This window comes from Lichenostomus cassidix, chromosome 4, assembly GCF_008360975.1.
Source record: "Lichenostomus cassidix isolate B80296 chromosome 4, HeHo_3.0, whole genome shotgun sequence".
Lineage (NCBI taxonomy): Eukaryota > Metazoa > Chordata > Aves > Passeriformes > Meliphagidae > Lichenostomus > Lichenostomus cassidix.
Genome location: NC_139484.1, coordinates 737843 through 760991, shown reverse-complemented (window position 1 = coordinate 760991; position 23149 = coordinate 737843). Strand labels below are relative to the sequence as shown.

Genomic DNA, 23149 nt, shown 5'->3' with positions numbered 1-23149 from the left:
TTCTGGGTTTGGAAGCATTGCTTTGCCTGACTGTAGAAGCTGAATGTTTCCCATTGACACTCAAATTGAAACTTTTCTAATTGTGCCCTCAATGAGTCCAATTCATTCATAAAATTACCAACTTTGAGTATAAATACAGTTATGTCAGTTCCCTTCTGGCATTTCTTTTACAATGCTTGAACACAATGCTGCTGAACTGAACGCAGCTGTAATTGCTGACAGGACTCAATTTGCTTTGAAGCCTGCAAACGGGACAGTTTCTGTGGCAGCAAGACTGGCAGGATTTAAACCCAAAAGTCAGGGACATAGACAGGAATGAATACCGAGTTGGCACTTCAGGCTGCCTGAGGACAAAAAAGAGCCTGTGAATATGTGTGGAGGGAGAAATATGCTTGCATAGTTAGGAATGAGCTGAGAGACAGACTTTCCAAAACCAAGTTTTTGAAGGTTGGTGGTATGTCAGTAGGAACCAGAGGTAACGGTGGCATTCTGAGCAGTCTCTAAAAACAAGTTAAAGTGGAAAAGAGGAAAAAGTGTAGAAAACTCCAGGTAAACAGAGACAGCAAATGATGATGAGTAGCTGGGGCAGACCAAGCAGAAGACAGAGGAAGAGACAGACAGGTAGAGGAGAAGTGTATTTCAAACTTGGAAATTTTCCCATGCTGGAGACCAAGGATGACAACCTGGCTGATGATTTTGTTGGATGGGAAAAGAAAGCCAGACTATTATGAGGTATTAGAACAAAACTGAAGACAAATGAAGATGATTTGAAGATACTGTGTACTGAATGAGGATAAAATACTAAAAGAAGTGAAATAATAATCCATGTACTGTAGGATAGAATAAAATTCAGAAGACAAAATGTGGGAGAAAAGCAAAACTCAGGAACTAAGAGGATAGGTCTTTTATCAGTAGGGGCTTTGACCATGAAAAGTTTGTTTCATTGTCACAAGATTAGATCCATTGTCTATTGGGAGTGAAAAAACCGCTGTAGAATGTGTATCTGGGACTTCAAAGGATTCAGATGAAAGAAGGATAGGAGGATAACCTGCTAACAATATCAAATTCCTTGTGGATCTGATGGAGGAGAGCTGTGCCACAGCACAGCAGAAGCTCCATGAAGGGAGGCAGAAATGATCTGTGAAATTTAACATGTGGTGGTAAAAGGATTTTTCTTCACCTTGCAAGCTTCAGTTTGGAACCACAAAACGGGATTGGAGAGAGAGCCTTTGCCAGATTGCCTCCATGTGTCTCTGAGTGTTGGGCTGAATCCTAGGAGTTGTAACAGTGAGAAATGTAGACTGACTGGGTTATTAAGGAAAAGAATGTAATGAAGGGTAGTGGAGTAAACTTGGAGGGAAAAATAAGAACGTTTTCATGCAGCATCTAATGATTCTGCTGAGCTGCTGATCACCGCAGGGCACTGTGGTCTCTGAAACAAGAGGGGAATAAGAATAGGTCAGACAGTCAGAGCAGCTAATCCTGTCAGGGCTTCAAATGCTCCTAAAGCAGCCTAACTCAGAAGGTTTCCAAGGGGACCATGGAAGGAAAGAGAACCAGTTGTTAGGTGAACTTTCAGTCTACGTGTGGCTGATGGCCTGCATACCCTTCTAATGGGAACTGGTCACCATCAGCAGGACAGGGTGGTCTTTGGGTCACTGTTATGTTTCCCTGGAATAGGGCAATAGGAGCTATGTGACTGGATGTTCACACTGCCACCAGCAGCAGCAGCCTGAAGCTGACCTCTATGTTGTACAGAGCCTCATGCACGTACAACTCTGCCTCCTTTCCTCCTTGTGAGGGTGTGCAACACAAAATTGACAATGTCCCCACGATACACAGGCACAGTGAAATGGAATCAGATGTGAGAGACAGCATGCAAAAACTGCCTTCTCTTGATCTGTAAATTTCTTCTGTCTTTCACAAAGAGAGGTTCCTTATAGGCAGCGCTGTGTGTGGTTCAGTGGTCCCTTAGGGAGAGTTAGGGAGATAAGAGCTGTAACACCCTGGTAGAGCTAGGGAGGAGGGTGGGAGGGAGCAAAGGAAGAAAACAGAGCTTTTCATACAGGTCACAGTCATCTAAATCATATTACAAAAAAATCAGAAAAATAATAGAAAAAGGTGCCTGTATGGAGGAACACCCCTAAGACAGCAAGCACTCCTTTAACTTTTGGAGACTTCTGTTTCAATAGCAGTGGCTTGGAAAGGCAGGTCAGGATCACTCCCTGTTTTAGAGATGGAATAACTGAGGCATATGCAAAGGTTACTCTTGCAGAGAATGAAGACCTCTGAATCCTGCCTTTTTAAAGGTAGACTGATGGTCCAGCCAGAGAAATGAACTGCCCCCATTCAGCAAAAGCAGTCCACTGCTTTGCAAGGCCAGCCTTGGAACTTGCAGTGTATTTGTTCGGGGATCTTGAGATACCATTGTGGTATTCAAATATTTGTGTGGTTTGCATTGCTTCCAGTATAGGTGTGGTATTTAAAGAAAGGGTAGAAGCAGAGTGGCATGTGTGGAAACTGGCAGGTATTAAAAGAAAGGGAGTATTGTACTGCAGTAGTCAGCCTGGGATATCGTGCTATACTAATTTCAAATATGCAGACTCTTATTGAGGTTCTGTGGGGACTTAAATGAAGCTTATAATGGTAACTTACATAAGTTTTTTCCATCATTGCAAAATTAAAAAAAAATCGCTGAAGATAAAAATTTTAATTAAATTCTTTATCTTTGATTGAAAATGTAACTTCCAAAGGAAGATTACATAGCATCATGAGGAACTGTGGGATGATTTCATTGAGACTAATTTGAACATGAAATGCATCAGCATATGGAATTCAGACAGCTTTGTGGATTAAAAGCCTCTGATGTCTGTATTAGAAATATCCTGCGGATATAATTTACGTATTAAAGCTTCCATTCTACTTTTGTTACAGCATATGATGGTTAGCTGTGATGGTGCTTTGTATTTTAGAGTGTCAGTGACTCACTGATACTCTTAACCATTTGCATCTGCTGAGCTAGGAGCTGAGAATTATATTTTTGCTGGCATGTGTGAAAAGAGACAGACAATATTTAAACTTTTTGAACCCTTACTTTGCATATTAGCATAGGAGGAGGAAAAATAGTGATCCTCTAAAAAGGTCAAGGCTGTTGCTGTGGATGTTGACTGTAATAGAAGAGATACTGTTTGTTAATCAAATCTTGCTAACAGCGCTTAAACAAAATGAAATTGCAAATCTTGCCAACACTGCTTAAACAAAAGGAAAGCTGTTTTGGGTGGGAAAATATTTGCTGGCGGGAGGGGGGGTAATAGAGAGTAATCTGTAACCTTGGCATTCCGCAAGATGTACTGTCTCAGCAGAAGAAAAACAGAAGCAGCCCTCAGCAACAGAGAGGCGAAAAGTGCAGAGTACACGTAACCCAGAAGATAAGGCCTATAAAAGACTGTAGAGTCGGGGGGGGGGTTGCACGCCATTGGCAGAGCCCGGCCGCCCTTGCTATCGCTTGCTTAATAAATTACAAATTGTTAAGTGGCTTGACTCTGTATTAGTTCTGTGAGTTCAATACATAACACTGACCACAGGTTTTGTACATTTTATTAGTTCAAGTCATCCCAGTAATTTCTTCTATGTCTTGTTCAACATGTTGTTATGCTTATAACTCTCATGAAGGAAAATAAAGCAAGACAGAATATCAGTCTTCCTGTCACCTTTATCTGCTTAGTAAAATAAACCAAAAACACCTTCTTAAAAAAAGGAAGTTAATAACAAGTGAATAAGATGTAAAACCAAAGTGTAAATATATTTGTTTTATTTTATTATGTTTTTATTTTGAAAGCCTTTCATTTCAAAAGGCTGCGGTCTTTTGAAACACAAGAGTCAGCTCCAATAACTGCCTAAAACTTTTGGTGAATTCACAGTGTGTTGGTTTGAAAACAAACCAGTGGGAGATCACAAGGCCAGATTGAAATTAAAAATAAGTGAAATAATACAAGGAAAAGCGCTGACAAAGTCAGATACAACCTAACACCCTGTTAGGGTGGTAGTAGCAGTCCGACTGAAGTAGTCCAGTTGAAGCGGTGGTCCTGTGAAGGTCTGGTCTCCAGCTGAAGATCCAGTGGTAGCTCTCGTCCTCTGGGAACCCAGTAGACAGGGCTAGCTCAGGCACTTCCAAGGCCAGGTTATATCCAAGTGGGAACACCTGGTTCCTCCCTCCTTGGCAGAGCATCCCACAATGGGATAAATCCATGAGTCACACGGTGGGTCCCTGAAGGCCCATTGTCTGTCATGCGGGGTGGGTCATTAGCAGCTGGTAACAGCTAACGGATGGCCCATTGCCTGTCATCCGGAGTGGGTCATTAGCAGGTGATAGCAGCTAACGGCCCACAGCTGGTGGTAATAGAATACTTAAATACATCTATGTTGCAACCTAGGACACACAGAAACTGAGGTTTCTGTGTAAAAGATTGTGATTAAAATGACAATAAAATACACTTTAAAAATTTAGAGGAAGCTTATTCAGACGTTTTTAGCAAGAAATTTATTTTCATTTTTAAAACAACTAAACTATCAAAGTACTTAGAGGCAAAAGAGGCAATTGTTATTGTTAAACTGAAAAACTTGGGAAATATGTTTTATTATGAAATAATGCGAAGAAGGAAAAGTTATCTGAGGATGAAGGAACTAACACCAAAACACCAAAATTTCTGATTTGAGACAGTTGCTTTAGAGTAGAAAAGGCCTTCCAATGCTGCTGGGGATGTGTCAGTTTTCTTTGTGCTATTCCCTTATTTGACAGCAGTCCTGTAGAGCAGGGGCATTGAGTTCTTTATTTGAGCTGCACAGGACCTGTGGGACCATAACTTTCTATGCTGACTTTGGTGGGACAAAGTCTTGTTGAGAACATGCTTCAGCAAAAGAGTTGTTGGTGAGAAGAGCTCTGACCAGAAAAGGCTCTGTGCACAGACCTGTTTGCTTTCCATTATCTGCTTGCTCAGGTCTTGCCTTCAGTGAGTATCTGGTACTGCAGTGAGGAACAGCAAGAGATCAAGATACAATGATGTATAATTTTCCTTTGAATTTTGGGCTACAAAGATGAATGTTTGTTCTGCAAAGAAAACCATTTTGTTTAACTTTTTGTAAGTTTTCCTCTGTGTTTATGAACTTGAAACCTCCCTGGGGATGTCTAGCACAAAGATGAGGATTACTGATGTATCACAGGCTGGGAGGGCTGCACGAGCCGGCTCCCCCCTGGTCCGGGGTCCCTGGTTTGTGTAATCCCACCGGATGTGGGGCGGGCCGCCCCCAAGGTTCCGTGGCATGGCGTCAGTCTCCAAACCACGTCAATTCAAGCAGGAATATAGTGAGGCTAAGAAAAGAACTGGACTCCATCTCTGTTCTGGCAGGGAGGTTTATTTGGGGTAACGGGGAAAAGGGGTGCAGGGGAGGAGAAGGGGGGAGGAAAGGCTGGGACAGGATAAGGGGTGCCAGCCCAGAGATGCAAGACCTCGAGCTGATCTGGATGTTGACTTATAAAGGGAAAGGAAGGGGAGGGACTGTCTCCCCTGGAGCCACTCCCGGGGAGTCTGAAGGGAAGACAGGCATAGGGAACCCACCAATAGATTTCGGGGTACAGCAGAACATATTTCAAAATGAACCAATGGTATACAAAGCAGAGGGACAAAGGAGCACATGGAATCCTAACACCCCACGTTACTACAGATTACTGTTCTGCTATGGGAGATTCACAAGTAGATAAAAAATTTTCTTAATATTGTATGTTCTTAAATCTGACATGTCATCCTATTCAAAAATGATATCATAACAGTAAAACTAGGAGTGCAAACTAGATAAGGCACTGTTGTTGGGGTCAGTAGTAAACGTTTGCAAAAGGTATGGATTTTTTTTCTGAAACTACTCATTGTAAGTCCTGTCAGCAGTAACAGTACACCAAGGGTGCTTGTGTATCTGTATTTTCTACAATAACTTCTTAACAGCAAAATATGAAGTGCTTTTTTCCACCTATGAAATACTACTGCATTTATTATTTACTTTTTCATGAATTAACAGATCTATTATTTATCTAAATATCAGCATTTTAATTTAATATTTTTATTAAACATGTAGTAACAATTGCTTATTGAAATATTTATATAATTTTTCTGATATGCCTGCTGTTCATTTGAAGCCTTCATTACACTTGTGGGCCTGTTAGTTTCATTTTGGGAAAGATTCACATCAATTTTTTCTCCCTACTGAAACTTGGAATTAAGTGTCTGAGCTTGTTAGGGATTACTGTATGCAGCTGTTTTAAAATAATAGTCAGCAACTACCTGAGGGAGAAGAGCAAAGAGATTATGATATTTATTACATAAGTAAACTTGTGTGCTCCTTTATTGCCACAGACTTTTTTACCAGTGTGCATTTTTCACGTGTTTTTTCTGGCACAATGACTTTTGGTACATAAACTTCCCAATATCTAAAGGGGGATCTACAGGAGAGCCGGAGAGGGACTTTTTACAAGGACATGGAGTGATAGGACAAGGGGTTTAAACTAAAAATAAGCAGGTTTATATTAGATGTTAGGAAGAAATTCTTCCCTGTGAGGGTGGTGAGGCACTGGCACAGGATGCCCAGAACAGCTGTGGATGCCCCAGTCCCTGGAAGTGCTCAAGACTAGGCTGGATGGAGCTTTGAGCAACCTGGGATAGCAGAAGATGTTCTTGTCCAGGGGCGGGGGGGAGGGGACTAGATGATCTTTAAAGTCCCTTCCAACCCAAATCATGCTGTGATTTACATGCATTGAAACAGAATGGGAAATAGGTAACTTACCTACTCTTGGATCTGCAGAAGAAAACTTTTTACATTTGCAGTGATGACTATTTTTCAGGCATTTTCATATGCCTTTCAGAATTTAACTTAGCTGTCAGAGTACTCCAAGGATCTAAATATAGCAGACTGTAGTGTTTTGAAGTGATAGTTTAGAATGGATGTCCACATCTCAAAAATGGCACCTGTTAGATCAGAATACAGTGAATTATGCCCACGCCTACTGCATTTTGCTATCTGTTTATGGTTCCATGCATATTAATGGTGATTCAGTATGCCTTTTGAGCTTGGCAGTCTGATTTTTACAGCTAAGAGGTAAATATAAATAGGATGATTTCAATTGAAAGACATTGATTTCCTCCCAAAGCAGATGTTTTTTATCTAGCTAGTGGTAGGCTATTTCAAGGCAAGATCACTGTTCTGATTTCGATTTAAAGATAAAGAGAGAAAAGAAAAGAACACCTTGGTATATTTTTATTTTGGCTCTTAAGTGTTTACCTATTTCTCTGACAGCATTTCCTTCACTAAGGTATCTTGGATATCCAAACAGCTTTTATTAAAATTGTCTGTGCTTTTGTGCTTTTAAAGGCTAAATGGTGAATAAGCATGTGCTAATTTTGGGGTTTTGTGGGGTTTTTTGTGATTTGGCTTTTTGTTGGTTTGGGATTTTTTTAATGTTAGAGTTAAGATTTTTTTGACGTTACAGTGACTGCTGGTTAATTTTGATCTTGATGCTGGTTGATTACATGTATTTTCTTTCCTTTTGATTTTCCACTTGGAGCTCTAAAATACTGTGAAATAAAACAGACTTCTGACTCGATGTCAGTGACAGAAGGGAGTAGAGCACTCTGCTGTTGCAGATCTTACCACAGCAAGAGAAAAGTTATCAGCTCTTCTAAATACTGATCTTTCTGAAGTCTACTGCCCTCCTGGCTCACATGCAGTTCCAGATCACAGAGGAACTCACAGCTAAATCTTTCCTGTCTCAACAGTCGTCTCTGACAAACAGCAAAGCTCAGGTTGGTCAGGTCTGGTCACTCAAAACAGATTTGGTGTGTAAACAGGATCTAATGAGCACCTGCAGTGCCCTAAGATTTTGAATATTCTTTTCTCCATAACTAAATACCCGGTTTTTCTGACTGAGCCAGCGTAAGTATTCAAATTCTTTCCTCTAACTAGCGTTTTAAACTGCTCCTGAAGCCAGAGAGATGTTTCCATTTTGTTTCTCTTTCTAGTCTTTCCTCATGAAATCTGTAGTCCAACAGGTATATGAAATGTTACCCAGCATTTTTAGCAGCATCTGCAGACCCACAGTCAGTTTTCCTTAGATCCAGCCCAGACAAAAAACTTGTTCCACCTCCACAGTGATTTGTGTACAGTTTTTAGAGACTTCCAGACTTGAAGTTTCATCTTTTATTCCTTCCATAACCATAAAAGCAGAGATAATTGTAACTGGCAGATGCTCAGTTTATGAAGTGCAAACAGGTTTAGAATAATATGTGTGCAAATGCCCAAGGTTAGATACTCAAGGTAGTAAGAGGATTTTAATTCACATTGTATGGAAAAGCACTTTTCTATGTTTGGATTTTTGAACTAAGTGTGAAAACCTTTAAATGTTCTGTTTTGTCCAGTAATATGATAAATGGCTGATTTAGGTCAGAATGATTTTGATGCCCAACCAAGTACTTCAATCCTTATTAATACAATATCACAGGTGTTTTATAGAGTTTTATGTTTCTAAATTAGTTGGTAACTTGTTTTAAAGAAGCATTGATTTTTCTTTCTTTCCCAGTTTGCTCTTCTCAGTGTGTGTTGCACTAAATGTCACATTGCATTTGTGACTCTGTGAAGCCATCTATACTGCAGAATTTTAAATGCCTAAGAGGTGTTTTTTCTTCCTGTTCTAATCTTAATCAAGTGACTGACCCTTGCTACTTACCTGGATTACTTGGAAGATTCAGCTTTATTTTTCCTCCCTTTTCTTCTTTTGTTCTTAAAAAAGTTGATCATTAGACTCCAGGCAGAACAGCAAATGACACGTGGATAGTAATGAGGGCAGAATGCAGTGGCATGGACTCACAAGCAGCCCTCCCCACGCTGCCTGGGGACGGCTGCTCCCAAGCCTAAACACGCCGGGAGGCCTCTCAGCGGCCGCGAGCTGTGAGGCTGTCCAGATGAGGTTCTTGTAGAATAGTGACAGGTCAAAAAAGGCAGCTTTTCCATTCCAGGTTTCCAGGCGGTTTATTAAGGTCAGAAGTGGGGGGACTAGGGGACGGGGGAGAGGGGAGGAGAGGCGGGGAAAGATGTGAGTTCCATGGAAGCCGGAATGGAAGAGGCCGATTCCAGATCCCGCTGGGGCTTTTCAGTGGGGCCAGGGGGCGGTGCTGACTCACATCAGCCAGTCAGGGAGAGTCAGAGGGGAGGGAATAGGGAAGGGAGCATGCACTACAACACCTATGTGCAACCTGAAGAGTCTTCACAGAGGGGTTATGTCGTGCTAAATTATCTGCATGTGTTGCTGATCTGTATTCTGGCAAGGATGAATGAGAGGCTGAGCATAATGGACATCTGTAATAGAGGAGATGATGGACACATTCATTCTGGTGAACCCTACTCTCTGACAGAACTGTGCCTGCTGCCCCTGCTAAATCAAATTCTTTTTCGAGTTAGCAGCTCAGAGAGCTGCCTGCTAGGCTGCAGAATCTGTGCTGGAAAAGGATTTCCCATTTTGGTTTCATTCTGCCACCCAATTTAGCCATCTGTTAACTGATTTTGGAACTACTCTGTGGATATGCTTAGTACTGCACTTAGTGTGAAGGAGCTGGGGTTTGACTCCAGAGGTGGATGGGGCTGCATGGTTCTGTGACCATGAACATAAATGTGTGTGTGGTGGTTTTGATTGTGTGTAACATCAATATTTCCATCATCCCCTTTTTGAATCACAGTTTCTAAGAGCTATTTTTATGTTTTCCGAGTGCAGAGTTTCAGAGTGGAGAACCTGATCTTTACCTTGAAGTTGCATCGAAGCCAGACCGTGAATCTTGGGCTGTGGCACTGGGGGAGGCGAACTCGGAAGGTTTGCGGAATAAAATTAAACGGCTCTGGAGGCTGATCATGGAAATCAAAAAGGAGAGATCATCAGATGAAGCACAGCAGTTTCTCCCTTCATCCCAGCTAGACAGTCTAGGAGAGCCCCAGTTTACGAGTAAGTGCAGGACTCATTTTATGGAGTGGTACAATAAAGGTGACCCAGTCTCAGACTGTGTCTCAAGCAGGGTACAAAATGCTGCTCAAATTCTTGCTTGTCAAAGGGCAGTTTAGAGGAAGTAAACTGCTGAAAATTGTTTTTAAATGTTTTCCCAAAAAGTTTTGTTTATGCACATATAACCTTCAGGGGAACAAATGTGTGATTACTGTGTTTCTGAGTTTTTCTCTCTAACCTATTTTCTTCATAAGACTTCAAGTATTTTTTTCCTCTTTTATGTCCTATATGAGCATATGGACTACTGTTTAAAATATAGTCTGATAACTTTGATAAATGCATAAAGCTTTAGTGATACTTAAACTAGTATCACAGATTTGTTTTCTGTGATCTAAAAGCACTCTGGGGATTTGAATGCAAGTAGCCACATGTTGAGTTGTATTTGGTGCACTGGAATCAGGACACTGTATTTCAGTTGCCCAGTCACTTAATCAATTCTATATCCAGCATATTCATTAAGGTGTTTCAGGCCAATATGCTAGTGGCAAATCTCAACTCAAAAATTTGTTAAAGCTCTATTAAAAAAAAAATTCACCTTTCTAAGCTCTGCAGCTGCATTTTTTCTCACACAGATGTGAATGAATAGCTACAGTAATGAGAATGGTGTGAAGCTAGACTTAGCAGCATCAAGTTTTCATGAAGAAGACACAGCTATAAGTTTGGGGTGATTTTTTGTTTGTTTGTGGGTTTTTTAAAATTATTTTTTAAACAGAAATCATGTTCCAGTTCATATATTAATTCAATCCTTCCCTTCTGACTATTTTCTTCAATACTGATCAATAATTAATAATGCTTACTGGAGACAATACAAAAATGGCAACAAGAGAGTTTAATTTCTACTAGTTCATTGAAACCATAGTTGTGATCCAGTTACTTTCTGCATCGGGTGAACAACTCAGTGTCATTTACCTGTCCCTCCTTCCTTCCTACATTTCTCTTGTTGCATCTCTCTGGTTCACTCCTTTATTTTAGCACAAGAAAATATTACCCTTTGCGGCAAAATATGTAATAGAACATAATTCCACAATGGATTAAAATATTCTTCCTGCATCCTGCATAAGGAAAGGAATTAATGTATTTATTTTCCGACAAAAAGAAGTTGGGTTTGTTACTTTACAGTTTGTTTATAAGTCAATAATGCAGTTATATTTTACTACATTAAACTCATTTACATACTTTCACAAAACAAGGGGTTTCTTTTTAATGTGATGACATACCTACTCAAAAATGAGTTGTTAGATTTAATATTTTTCCAACAGATACGTAGTCATTTGAAATTAAAAATACTAAAAGTACCCATCCGTGAAAGCCTGGGCTTTTTTTCCTAGTTTCCCAGCAACAGAAAGTTTCTATTAAGATGGAAGTCTTCTTCAAAAGTAGCCTTTTTTTCAGGCAAGTATTTCATCAAAATTTGCTTTGACCATGAGTGTGCAACATAAAATTTTACTTCGGAGGCAATGGCAGTAGTTATAGGCATATTAAAATTTTCTTATGTATTGACAAGCAAGACATGTAAGTTAAATTATTTCTAATTTTTTCTCCCTTAATCTCTTAAGGTATTCAGAGAATTGCAAATGAGCCAAAGCTGGAGTTCAGTCTTGGTAAGACATAACTTTGAATTTTTGGAATTGTAACGGCCCCTCTCTCTCTCTCTCTCTCTCTCTATGTGTGTGGGGGGGGAGGTTTTTACATATATAGTGTTATAGAGTGTAATGTGTGACCTGTTTAAAAAATTAGGCTCTAGGTGGGAGAGGTGCCTGTGCATGTTTTTTGAAATGCTGATTATGGTTTCTTAATTGGTTGGAATGGCTAAAGGCCTATTGAATTCTCTAATGTTGTGCTGCTCTATCAGGCTGAAAAACTATCCAACAGCCTTGTGAATGTTGTTCATGAAATACTACTTATTTGGAAAAATACATTTAATTTGATGTTTTTGAAATGATATTCAGATAAAAGTACTGTTGCTTTAGAATAAACTTTAAAAGAGATATTATTTGGTAATGAAGAGTCAATAGAAATGTTTACCTGATTCTGACATTTTATACTGAGTATGAGTAATCAGTATATGGGAACTATATATTGCTATAGCATATAACAGAATTGTTTTGGGAAGGTTCTGTCAGCTGAAGCCTCCCCCTCCATTCAGAGGGATACAGAATGATTCAAATTGCTCAGTAAGTCAAGCAAAGTATTTGAATAATGGTATACTTGTAATACAAGATCAAGGAGCACAGTTTTTTCAGCCCAAACTGAGTGCTTAGAAAGGAATATTGTCTACTTTTCATTATAAAGTGCAAAAGCTTCAAAGCTTTGGAGATAAGTGAAATAATTATTTGCTATAAAAGCACTAAACACAATAATTCCATATTGGAAATAAGAATAACTAGGTTTAGTTGATTAGTGGTTGGACTCTTTCTTCAGGGTCTTTTCCAGCTGAAATGATCCTGTGATTATTCCCTGCTCCTGTATATGGTAAAACAATACAGTTGCAAATAGTGTAGTTTTTGAAGTATCTAATACTATGTGCTGTCTGCATTCTGAATGAACTGAAACTTGTCAAATTTGCTGTGATTTTTAATCCATATGACCTGATAATATTTATCTGATGTTACACTGACAAACTTTTACTCAGTTACTCAGTATCTGCTACATTTACTCTAGTACAAAATCTTTTATAACATCTATTGCAAAAAAGTGTATGTGAAGGAGAGGGAAATACAGATCTTTATAAGCAGAGTATTATATAAATATCAACTAGTCTCCACTATTTGGAGAATTTAAATTATCAGCAAACAAATCTCCCCCAGAAACTCCCAAGCAGAGCAACCAGGATAGCATCAGTGATGTGACTGCAGGTTCTGTTTCTGCCCCTTGTATTTTGGGAGCCTCTTTCCTGGCTGTCCTTGGAACTGGGTTATATTTGGCTTGTGTGCTGCAGTACCCTTTGGGATGGATGCAGTTCTATTTGAGCCAATTATTTTTAGAATACCTTATATTTTATCTGGGTATTTTTCTATGCATGTCTTTTAAAAATTAGATAGTCGTGGCATTACAAAAAACTTTGTGGAGTAGGTTTTGGTTTTTTTCTGTATGGATTATTTCTGCAGAAACTGGTAAATCTTGGTGTGGAACAAGGGCCTCATTCTCTGTTGAGGAATCATCATGGTATAATAATCGTTAACAGTGAATTTGACTTTTTTCTGCATTTCTATATGCATTTTATATGTGACTGTAGTATTTGGGCAGAGCCAGTAATTGCGGTGTTCCAGCAATAACAAACTCCCACAATGACTCTGGTGTAGGGTAGGAGAGGGAGGAAGGTGCTACAGGCACTGATTACAAATTAGATGAGCAATGCTTCAGGAGAAGCTGCTTTCAGTGATAAATGTGCCCCAGCAGGCAGAAGTATAAAAATAAAGTAAAGCCATTTTCTGACTTGTTTGGGCTCATGCTGGATGGATCTCTGTTTAATCATAGTGTCAGTATTTGTGTTTTGCATTGGGCTGTTTCTAGTAGGCATTTATGTTCTGTGGCTTGTTCTGCAGCATTATTGATTGAGTCATTGCAGCTCTGTGAGGGATCTTATACACTGGCTCCTGCTGCTGCACAGGTGGCAAATGGGAGCAGCAGCATAAACCTCTTGCTTTTGGCTGCAACTTCTGCCCAGGGCTGTAAGTCAGGGATATTTGGCAACACAGGCAGCTATATAAAGCTGATTCTCAGTGTCTTGATCCTAAAAAAATACTAAATATTGAAGCATAACTCCTTTGAATTAGGGGAATCCACCTTCCGCGATTCAGCAGTGCATGAAATTCTTATCTTAGCAATTATCCTTCTTACTGGAATATCAACATTCCCATGCCAGCACTTCCAAGCTCCCGCAACCCCAGATACCAGCACTGTGCTGTTTGTTTGTACAAAAGGGCAGCAGACACCTCCTGCTGCTGAGTGACACAGGAGAAGTTTAGCTGGGAAGGATGCACATGCTGCTTGGCCCAAGCAGTTAAAATCCCTCTGGCAAGGGCAGCCAGTGGAGATGCTCCTGTGCTGTGCACCTGGTTCCTGGCAGGGCTGGAAGAGACTCCCTGCAGCCTGGCCTGTGCATTTGGGGACTCTGCGCTGTTGCTGGCAGGCCAAGGACGCTGCTTGACTGATATCACCCTTTGCGGGATTATGTCTAATTAAAGACTTGGCATTCACTTTAGCTAGTCAAGGACTTCCAAGATCTCTGTCTGAGGTGAACCGTAGTAAGCAGGAATGAGAGAGGAATTTGCTGCAAGCAACCACAGTGCTGTGATGAGTGCCTGGCTTGGGTAACCAAATCTTTGGGCTCTGTAGAGACATTTCAGCTTGATTAGGCTTGTATTTGGCATTTAGAATTTGGAAGGCAAACCTAACAGTTAATGATGTAAAAAGCTGGTCTCCAGCCCTGAAAGATTGGCTTGTACCTGTAATTTTATTAATACTCATTGTGTAATCAATATTATTACATTGGTTATGTAGCATACTTACACGTATATTTGTTTTGTTTAATATTTGTTTTGTACAAATATTTGTTTATATCAGTTGCTATAAAAATGTGTATACATGTATTATGAAAATTGTAACATCTCATAATTGTATTTTAACTCTCTTGCCACTAGTTTGTCAATACATAACATTCAGAAGTGGAACTTCAGTAACAAAAAGTAAACAGCTTTTAAATAATATTTGGGTGCTACCTAATACATGAGTTTTATTTAGGAATATTGCATCTAAATACTGCTCTTCAGTGTTTGAAGTTCTCATAACTAAATTTTGAAATAATGGTGTTAAAACTCTTCCTAGGGTTTTTTCGGTTGTGGTAGATACCTTGCTCCATGCTATAGCCATAATACTCTGGAAAGCATTCTCTTCACAAAATGTCCAAATATTGTCTTATTTTATATTAAAGTTCAATAAAGTGATATCTTTTTCCCTGAGGTCAAAGCAAAGAATAAAACTTGCCTGAATTACAGCTTTCCACTGCAAGACACTCAGAATTTTCAGTACTGTGCCTGTCTTGCAACACAACTTTGGATTCAGAGCATCCTTTTGACTATGATTTTTGAGTTTTATATTCCTGGGGACTCTTTGGAAATATGGCTGATTTCTGAACCTTGTAGCTGCTGCTAAGTTTAAGTTTGCAAACTTTCACTTGTTGTTTGGCACTTCAAGTGCCTGTGTTCTGCATGAAATTCCATGAAGCACTAGGAGGTAGAATAGCTTGTGCAGGGTGCTGGGTAGAGAGGAGGAGCAGAGCAAAAGGAATCAAAACAGACACTGCGCCTGAATAACAAACTGGTGAAGTTGATAAAAATCTTTCCCATGACTTTGAAGTGTGCAGGTTTAGATCTTTTATAGATGTTTATTTTGAAGCTACTGTTCTTGGTTGTTCTCTAAAATACCCCAGCCCCTGAGTCCCAGATCTAAGTAAGTATGTTGTAGGTTCCTGACTTCACACAGATATAGCGTGGCTACTTTAAGGTATGTGTCTGAAGTATGAGGTAGTAGTTATGGGAGATAAATTATATTGTGCATATTTATGAGCACTATTGTGAAGTTTTCAAGAGCTTGCACCTCTAAGGGTGTTTGCATTTACTTGATAGTGAACAGGCAAAACAGCACAACTAAACTGCAACAATCAGAAAAATGAGGGAGTGGGGTAGAATGCACGTTGTTAGTCAAACAACTGTGAACTTGGTAATGAACATGATGATAATATGGAGAAATAAATGGAAAAAAATTGTTAGTTAGTCTCTCAATAACCAGTAGAACTTTAGTTTTTTTGCATTTGTCTAATTAATTAGAGTTGTGAAGAGAGGGCGAGGGATATGGTGGTTGTGGTATGGTAATAGTAATCTAAATAGCTGTATAGAAAGGAATGTCTCTGCAAATGTTGTAGCATATTCAGGTGGTAATGCTAATGGGAGCACCTGTCTGGCATTTCCAAAAGCTCTCAATTTTTTTGCAAATATATTGCAGCAGTGAAGTTTGATGAACTGCTCTATTGTGGAGTAACGTCTAGGTACTTTTCAAAGTGTAAAATAATGTAAATGTTGTGGCTATGTTTTTACAAATTAGATAATTTTACAAATCCTCATTAAATAGTTCACAATTAATGAAAAACTTCAGCAAGTAGGTGAAAGAATTAACATTAAAAATTTCTAGCTTATTTGGTTGTTCATTTTACCAAACTGAGATGATACAAAAGCAGTCTAACTGTAAATGTAGAAGTTTTTATATCCTCCACTGTCTTATTTTTCCCCAAGTGATATTGTGATGCCATCTCTTTGAAAAAGGTCTTGAAGCAGATTTAACTCTGCACACTGAACATAAATGCTACATTGATGCTGCTCAAAGAGCATGTCTGAATGATTTTTCCAATTCTGAAATATAATCTGGAGCTTTTTCAGCAGCAGCTGTTCCTGGAAGAATGATAAGCAGAAAGACTTGTTTTACCGCACTTGAAGCCAGCCTTGATCCTAGCAGAATTTGCCCATCTAACTCGGTTGTCCTTCTGCTTCATCAAGTTATGAGTTGGTGAATAACTGATGCTTTGTTGTGTTAACCAAGTAAAATTTTTTAAAAAGTCATCATCATCATCATCACATTTTTGAGTAAATCTAAATAGTGATCCTTTCTCTGTGAATCAAACTCACAGCATCACTTATTGTTAAGGGGTATTTATCCCTGAAAAAAATTCAAGTGTTTGGCCATGTCAGAAACAATAGTAGCAAAAATATAAAAGGGGAGGGTGGGTTTTTGATTTTTAAATTTTATTTTATCCTTACATTTCACTCTTTGTTGTTGTAACAATTTGCTGAATTTTATTTGAGTTTGTTCTGGTCCCACACAAATTCCATCATCCACCAAACCAGCTAGACAGGTTTTTTTCCCTAGTTTTGCTGGTGTTTATTAGATATAGTTACATCCCAACAACAACAAATAATAAATAAAAGACAATTTAAATTGAACAGAAAAGATTCAGGAAGTAGAAAATCTATCATGTGATTGGAAAGAATGCTCTTGTTTCCCTCTGGGAACTACTTATTTGGCTTCTGTCTGCTTTGAGATTTTTGCACTGCACCATGAGATGCCTTAAATGTAGTTCATTCTTACTAACTCAGTGTTGCTAGGATGAGTCTTTTTTTGACTGAAAGGAATCCTCCCAAAGAGACAGCAATTCAAGCCCAGTCTGAGACTGTGTTGGCATGTTTTGACTTAGTACTAGTGATGTTTTTCTAGTAACTCCTGGAGGAGTTTCTTTTTCCCCCACTTCTGCAGGTGAACTTCAGCTAACTTCTGTCAGTTTCAATGCAGATAAAGCAACAAGTCAAACAGTCTTCCAGAAATGTTCTAAAGTAGTGAATGCATATCACCTTTCACATCATGCTGTCACCTCTCTTTTGGCAGTGTTTGATGATGGGTAATGCAAATGAAGGAAATTGGTGAGTGATGTTGAGTTAGTGACCCTTGAGGAGAGTCAGCTCTTCTTGCTGTGCCTCTGCATTGTGGGGCACTCACAGTAAGCTTATTTTATTATATGCAGACATTGTGTGAACACTGCTGAAAAGTGATTTGGGGATGGGGATGGGGATTTGGGGATTTGCCAAGACCCCACAAAATTTTTTTTATCCACCTTTCCTCCACCAGTACTTTGTTAGCTTTTAAGAAGGCTTTTGGGATTCTGTGATAGCCCTTGCCAAACTGAACCTAACCTTTTGGGGTTTTTGTATAGGCAGCTTTCTGAATCTCTGCTCCTTCATCATTGTGCACCTCTTTAAAGCATCAGTCCTGGGTTTTGTATGTTGCATACTCTGTCAGAGAAAAAGGCCCAAACTGTCCAGATACTACCATTGAGACTTGGTAATTTTAGGCTGCTTTTTTGTAATGAAGTAGTCCTAATGCCACTAGTGAAGTAAGTAAAAATATGAAGTGGTTTTATTGGTGTGTTTTCCCTTTGAAATCCTTCCCTGTTTTAGTTTTGCATGACTCTTGTTTTGGGCATAGCCAGCTTCTTTGAGGAAGACTGTCCCATTCCATTTGACAACGTCAGCCTGCATTTTCTGTTTGGATTTCCAATTGCATTCATTGTATTCCCCCTCAATTTATGCAGAATGTATCATACCATCCTGATATGCTAACCTATAGTGTTCATTGTATTAAACCCTCTCTTAAGAATGCATTATATGTGAACAAATATTGAAAAAACAAATCCAGGAAATGGAGATGTATGGGGTGGAGGATGTGTGTAGCATGGACACACACCCCAAAAAGCTCAAAACCAGAATAATTTTCAAATACTCATACTTGGTTTTTTTCAGCTATAGTGGGTTTGAGTCCTAGAGAATTAGGTCAGATTTTTAAATCTGTAGCTGTAGGCACTGTAATTCTAGAAATCTCTCCTTCAATCCCTTTAGGGCAGGGATTGTCTTCATTTGCATTGCAGCTAGAGAAGCAGGATGCTGTCATGGTCCTTAAATATTAATCTGTACTAATTGTAGTGCTGAATATGCAACGACTCAAAACCCCCCAATAATGAAACTTGGAAAGATGGTCAGTTAGTGTTCTCCCTGTTTTTTGCAGGTTAAGAGAATCTGAAAATTCTATTTATATACTCTTTATATTTCTGTTTATATAAAATTCTGTTTATATATACAGAGTTCTTTCTGGAATTATCTATATAGAGAGTTATACAGATATCTATTCTATAAAGCTCATATACATGAAAATCTGTTTTGTTGCTGGGACCCCATTATATCTAGTATAGCATTACTCATTTTTGTGTCTTATCTACTTTGTTTCTGTGTTAGTAAGAAGCAATTTCTGATGGAAGTAGACACAGAAATATTTCCAACTTTTCAGCATCCATTGATGCTTAATGATTTTCATTAACCAGCTTTGACTTCTGTAAATTCAATTTCTGCATAGGTGTTAGAGATTAAAATTCTACATTACAGGGTGCTATGTAGCAGTTAGTTCCCACAGTGGGCTCATTAAATACAGGGATGTTTATTTGCTCTGAAGTGGGTCAGAGCAGAGGATGAACCAGCATGAGGGAGTAAATCATTACTGACTGAGCATATTCCAGAGTGATGGACTTACGGGAATCTGCTGACATACTGATGCAAGTAGTAAGGAGCATGAGGATCTTTTGGAGTATCAATATTAAACCCAGGCACAAAGTGAGTTTCAGGCAGTTTTCTTCCATTCTGCTCCATGAAAGTGAAGTATTCCCTGTTTCTAGGAGCTTTTGCTTTTAAGAAAAAAACTGTATTTGAGCTACCAGGAGAAAGTGGATGACAAACAGATAAATATAAATACGTATAAATCAGGGCTGTGACTAAGGAAAACTTTTAAATCTATTAGAATAAAGATTCTCACAGCAGCTTTCACATGTTTTGATATAAACACTTATCTAGAGATAAATTTTGAATAGCTACGGCTAATCTGTATGGAGAGGAGTTTGTAGATACCTGAATTTGAAAAGCTATTTGACAGTTTAAAGGGTTTTTTGGAATTTAACCATTCTGAGAGACAGTGGTTTAACATCTTAGCTCTCGAATGATGCAGCAGATAATAGGACTAAATTCCATGAGAAATGTACGAATTTTGAAATCTTGTCAGTTAGAAAACTGCTGCATTTAAAAGTTCAGAAAAAAAGGAGGATAAGACTAGGGAAGACCCTTCTTTTTCAAATCTTAAATAAAATTGGTAGGCTTCTTAGTAAAAGCAGTTTTTTCTTGATACTGAAAATGCTGCTTTTATGTCTACAGCATGTTTTTATCATAGACTTTGCAATTGTTTTCCCGTGTTTGCAAAATTCCTTTTATCCAGAATTTCAGAGGGATACGGTTGTGTCTATGCTGAAAACTGTGATGTTTTCTGTGAAGGTGGGTGCCAGCTTGGTATCCAGCAAGGCTGGGCATTAGAAACAGATTAATTACAAGAACTCAGTCTTAGCATGGGTTCATCTACCTTGTTCCATGCTGCTTTGCCTGAACTATTTCTAGTTTCTGAGGTAAAATACTCATAGCTATCAGTAATATAATGATAATTGGTAAGGCTGATTGAAAGTTCCATAGGAAAAGGTCTCCAGAATTACTTAAGAATTTATAGGTGTAAGTAGAGAGTTAATATAATTTTGTCAAAATTGAACTATCTTATAAACTTTTTCTCACTTAGGTATTAAAAAACCACCAACAAATAACTCAGTGGATACCATAATTTGCCCTTTAGTATTTTCACAAGCATAGTGCTTGGCTTTTAAAGTATTGGGTGTTCTGGTGAATTTGACATTAATTTTTCAGTTGTTCTGATGAAATGGAAAATTTGTATTTTTAAACTTTCGTAGGGAAGTAGGATTAAAGATCATTGCATTAGAGAGAAGTTATTTTTGGCATACACTGCTGTTCTTTTTTCATCATTATTTTTCTCCTTCTGCTTTCCCCAAAAATATACCTCCTACTGTGCATGCTTTCTTCTATTTGCCTTGCCAATCTATGTGCTCTTTCCAGTTCAATATTTGAACCTGATTTTCTCAAATGAGGCTCTTCAGATTCCCTAGGATGGCTCCCACGTAGGTCTGGTAGATCTCAGAGCAGGAGATATGACTTGTGGGGGCTTGTGTGTACACAAATGTGTGTCCCTTTACATCTTAAGGATGTTGGAGTGGCGGAAGAGAGGGAGTGAGATAGGATGTGTCAGTTCAATGGCTGAGCTGGGAAGGGGAGAGCCATGGCCTACCCGGCAGTTTTCTGCCATGGAAGGAGATTTAATGGGCAGCATCTTTCCAGTGAGACTGGCCCTGAGCGCAGTCCCATTACATCATCACCCATCCACAGGCACAGTCCCTACATTATCCTGTGGCTCTGTGCTTACCTGGTACATAACAAATCTATGACTGATTTCTCTGTGGATCCAGGAAACTTGTCTGAATGAAGAGGACTATTAGGATCCTTATTGAGAATGCTTTTTATTGCAGACAGTTGTACACAGAGAGCAAGCCAAATAAGGATGAATTTATTCCTTTGTTGTTATAGAAAGCTCTATAAGACTTCCTTACCTACAACAGAGCTTTGGATGGCAGTTCTGGCACTGCTGCCTTCTTCCAACCTTTTCCTACCTCCTAGGAAGCTGACATTTTAACTATTCAGGATGCAATAGATTTATTTTTTTAAACTCTTTAACTATGCTGTTGCCAGGGAAGCTTAGAAGGCATACAGTGTCTGTAGAACATTTTCAGCAATAGATGTTGGTCTTCTCCACAAGTTCATTAATCCTTTAAAACTACACTGTTTCTTCTTCTAGCAACAGGGCTTTTTCCCGTCACACTGCAAAGTCTGGTAGAATTAAATTTTTAAACTTTATATCTACTTAAAAAAGAAATTGTGTATAGCACTAAGTTTGTTTAAGAACCATTTTCAGTATCCCTGATTATGTGCTTCAGTGGCTGACATCTTAGTTTTCTCTGCTGCTGCCTAATGTCCCTTACAATCCTGGGATTTTTTCTAGGCAGGAACAAGAAGAAAATTTTATTTTGGGATTACTGGACAGGGCCAGTTAGGATGCCAAAAGTAACATTTATGGTTAAGGTACTGGAGATTATCAAAGAACTGGAGCATATTGAGAGAGCTTGGACTGCTTAGCCTAAAGAAGAGAAGGCTTGGGGGGGATCTCATCTGTGTGTCTAAATACCTGGTAGAAGAAATGCAAGGTCAGGCATCCATATTCTTCTTAGTTATACTGTATAGAATGAAGTTAAACACATGTGAAAGTCAATTAGAGCACAGCACCCCCCCCACCCCCCATCACCCCCCTACTTTTTACTACAAGAGGGGTCAAAAACTGGCATAGGTGACATTGAGAGGTTGTGAAGTCTCTGTCCTGTGACATGGTGAACACCCAAGTGGATATAGCCTGCTGGGGCTGCCACTGCCTGGGCAGAGGGGTTGGACTCATTAAGCTTAAGGCTGATTTCTCAGATCTGTATGCCGGGACTTGTTATGTCACTTTCCAGTAAGAGTTTTGAGGCTTGTTAGAGCTGTTAGTGATTGATTTGACATGGACTCCTCCCATGTTCTGTACTGTATATGGACAGTAAGGTATCTGTTGATCCTTACTGTTGTTGATACCTTACTTGTGATCTGAAAATTCTTCAGGATCTCCACATAATCACTTATGTTGAAATTAGACTGTTTAAAATTGCTGCCATCTATGTGGACTCAAGCAGTTCTAGGGAACTTCCACCGTTGCATAATTTTTAAACCCTTGCATGAGGCACACTGAACACACCGTAAAGGATTTAAGAGCAGCCTGAATTGCCTTTCTTTTTGAGCAAAGAGAGTTAGGACTGGATAGCGTGAGCTATTGTTTAATTCATTTCTGAATGCTCTTGGCCTGGATAATATGTGCTTATTTTTATGAATTTTTGTATACGTGCAAAATTATGTTTAATTTTTTCTGTATATTCTCTCAGGGAAAAGTTGTCAGTGGGAATGCTTGCATGAAAGCTTGAAGTAAAGCATGTTTAGTAAACATGTATTTGCAGCAGTGGTGTTGCCCAGGAATAAAATTGAAATGGACTTTTACCCTGAGTTGAAATTCCTAGCCCTTTCTCTGTGAATAAAAGAATTTGGGTCAAAGACATAATAAGCTGAGGATGACTGTTTAGTGATTAGTGCCCTTTATCCAGTGGGGAGCACCTTAGTTCTGAAGTGAGGATGGACAACTACCTAGGTTAAGTGGTACTGGAATGTAAAATAATATATGTAAAATACAGAAATTACAATTATCTTTTGTGCCCTCTACTCCTGCTCCCAGGATAATCTTCCTTATTTTACAGTCAAGGTGAGACAGCTTTGAGTGGATACAAGCAGACTCTCAAGTCTTCCTCTCTCCTGTGTAATTGCGGCTTTTTGTGGTTTGCAGCTGTTATGTCAGAGGTGGGCAGAATGCTAAACCTGTGGCTCTGCCCCATATGTGACCTCTTTCTGGTCCAGTGCTCTGCTGAATCAAGAGAGGCACTGGCACCGTTTC

At 39.1% G+C, this 23149-nt stretch overlaps 1 protein-coding gene across 7 annotated transcripts in view; it reads left to right on the top strand.

Annotated features, from left to right (window-relative positions):
* INPP4B (inositol polyphosphate-4-phosphatase type II B) overlaps positions 1–23149 on the top strand; it is a 317054-nt gene that overhangs the window by 106852 nt on the left and 187053 nt on the right. For 5 of the 7 annotated variants that reach the window (XM_085057498.1, XM_085057499.1, XM_085057495.1 and 2 more), the window contains 2 exons: positions 9809–10033; positions 11647–11691. In XM_085057498.1, coding sequence (XP_084913624.1) covers positions 9809–10033; positions 11647–11691 — 270 coding nt within the window. Of the gene's footprint in view, positions 1–9803; positions 10034–11646; positions 11692–23149 lie in introns of all 7 variants that reach the window. The other 2 variants (XM_085057500.1, XM_085057501.1) reach the window with 1 other exon arrangement.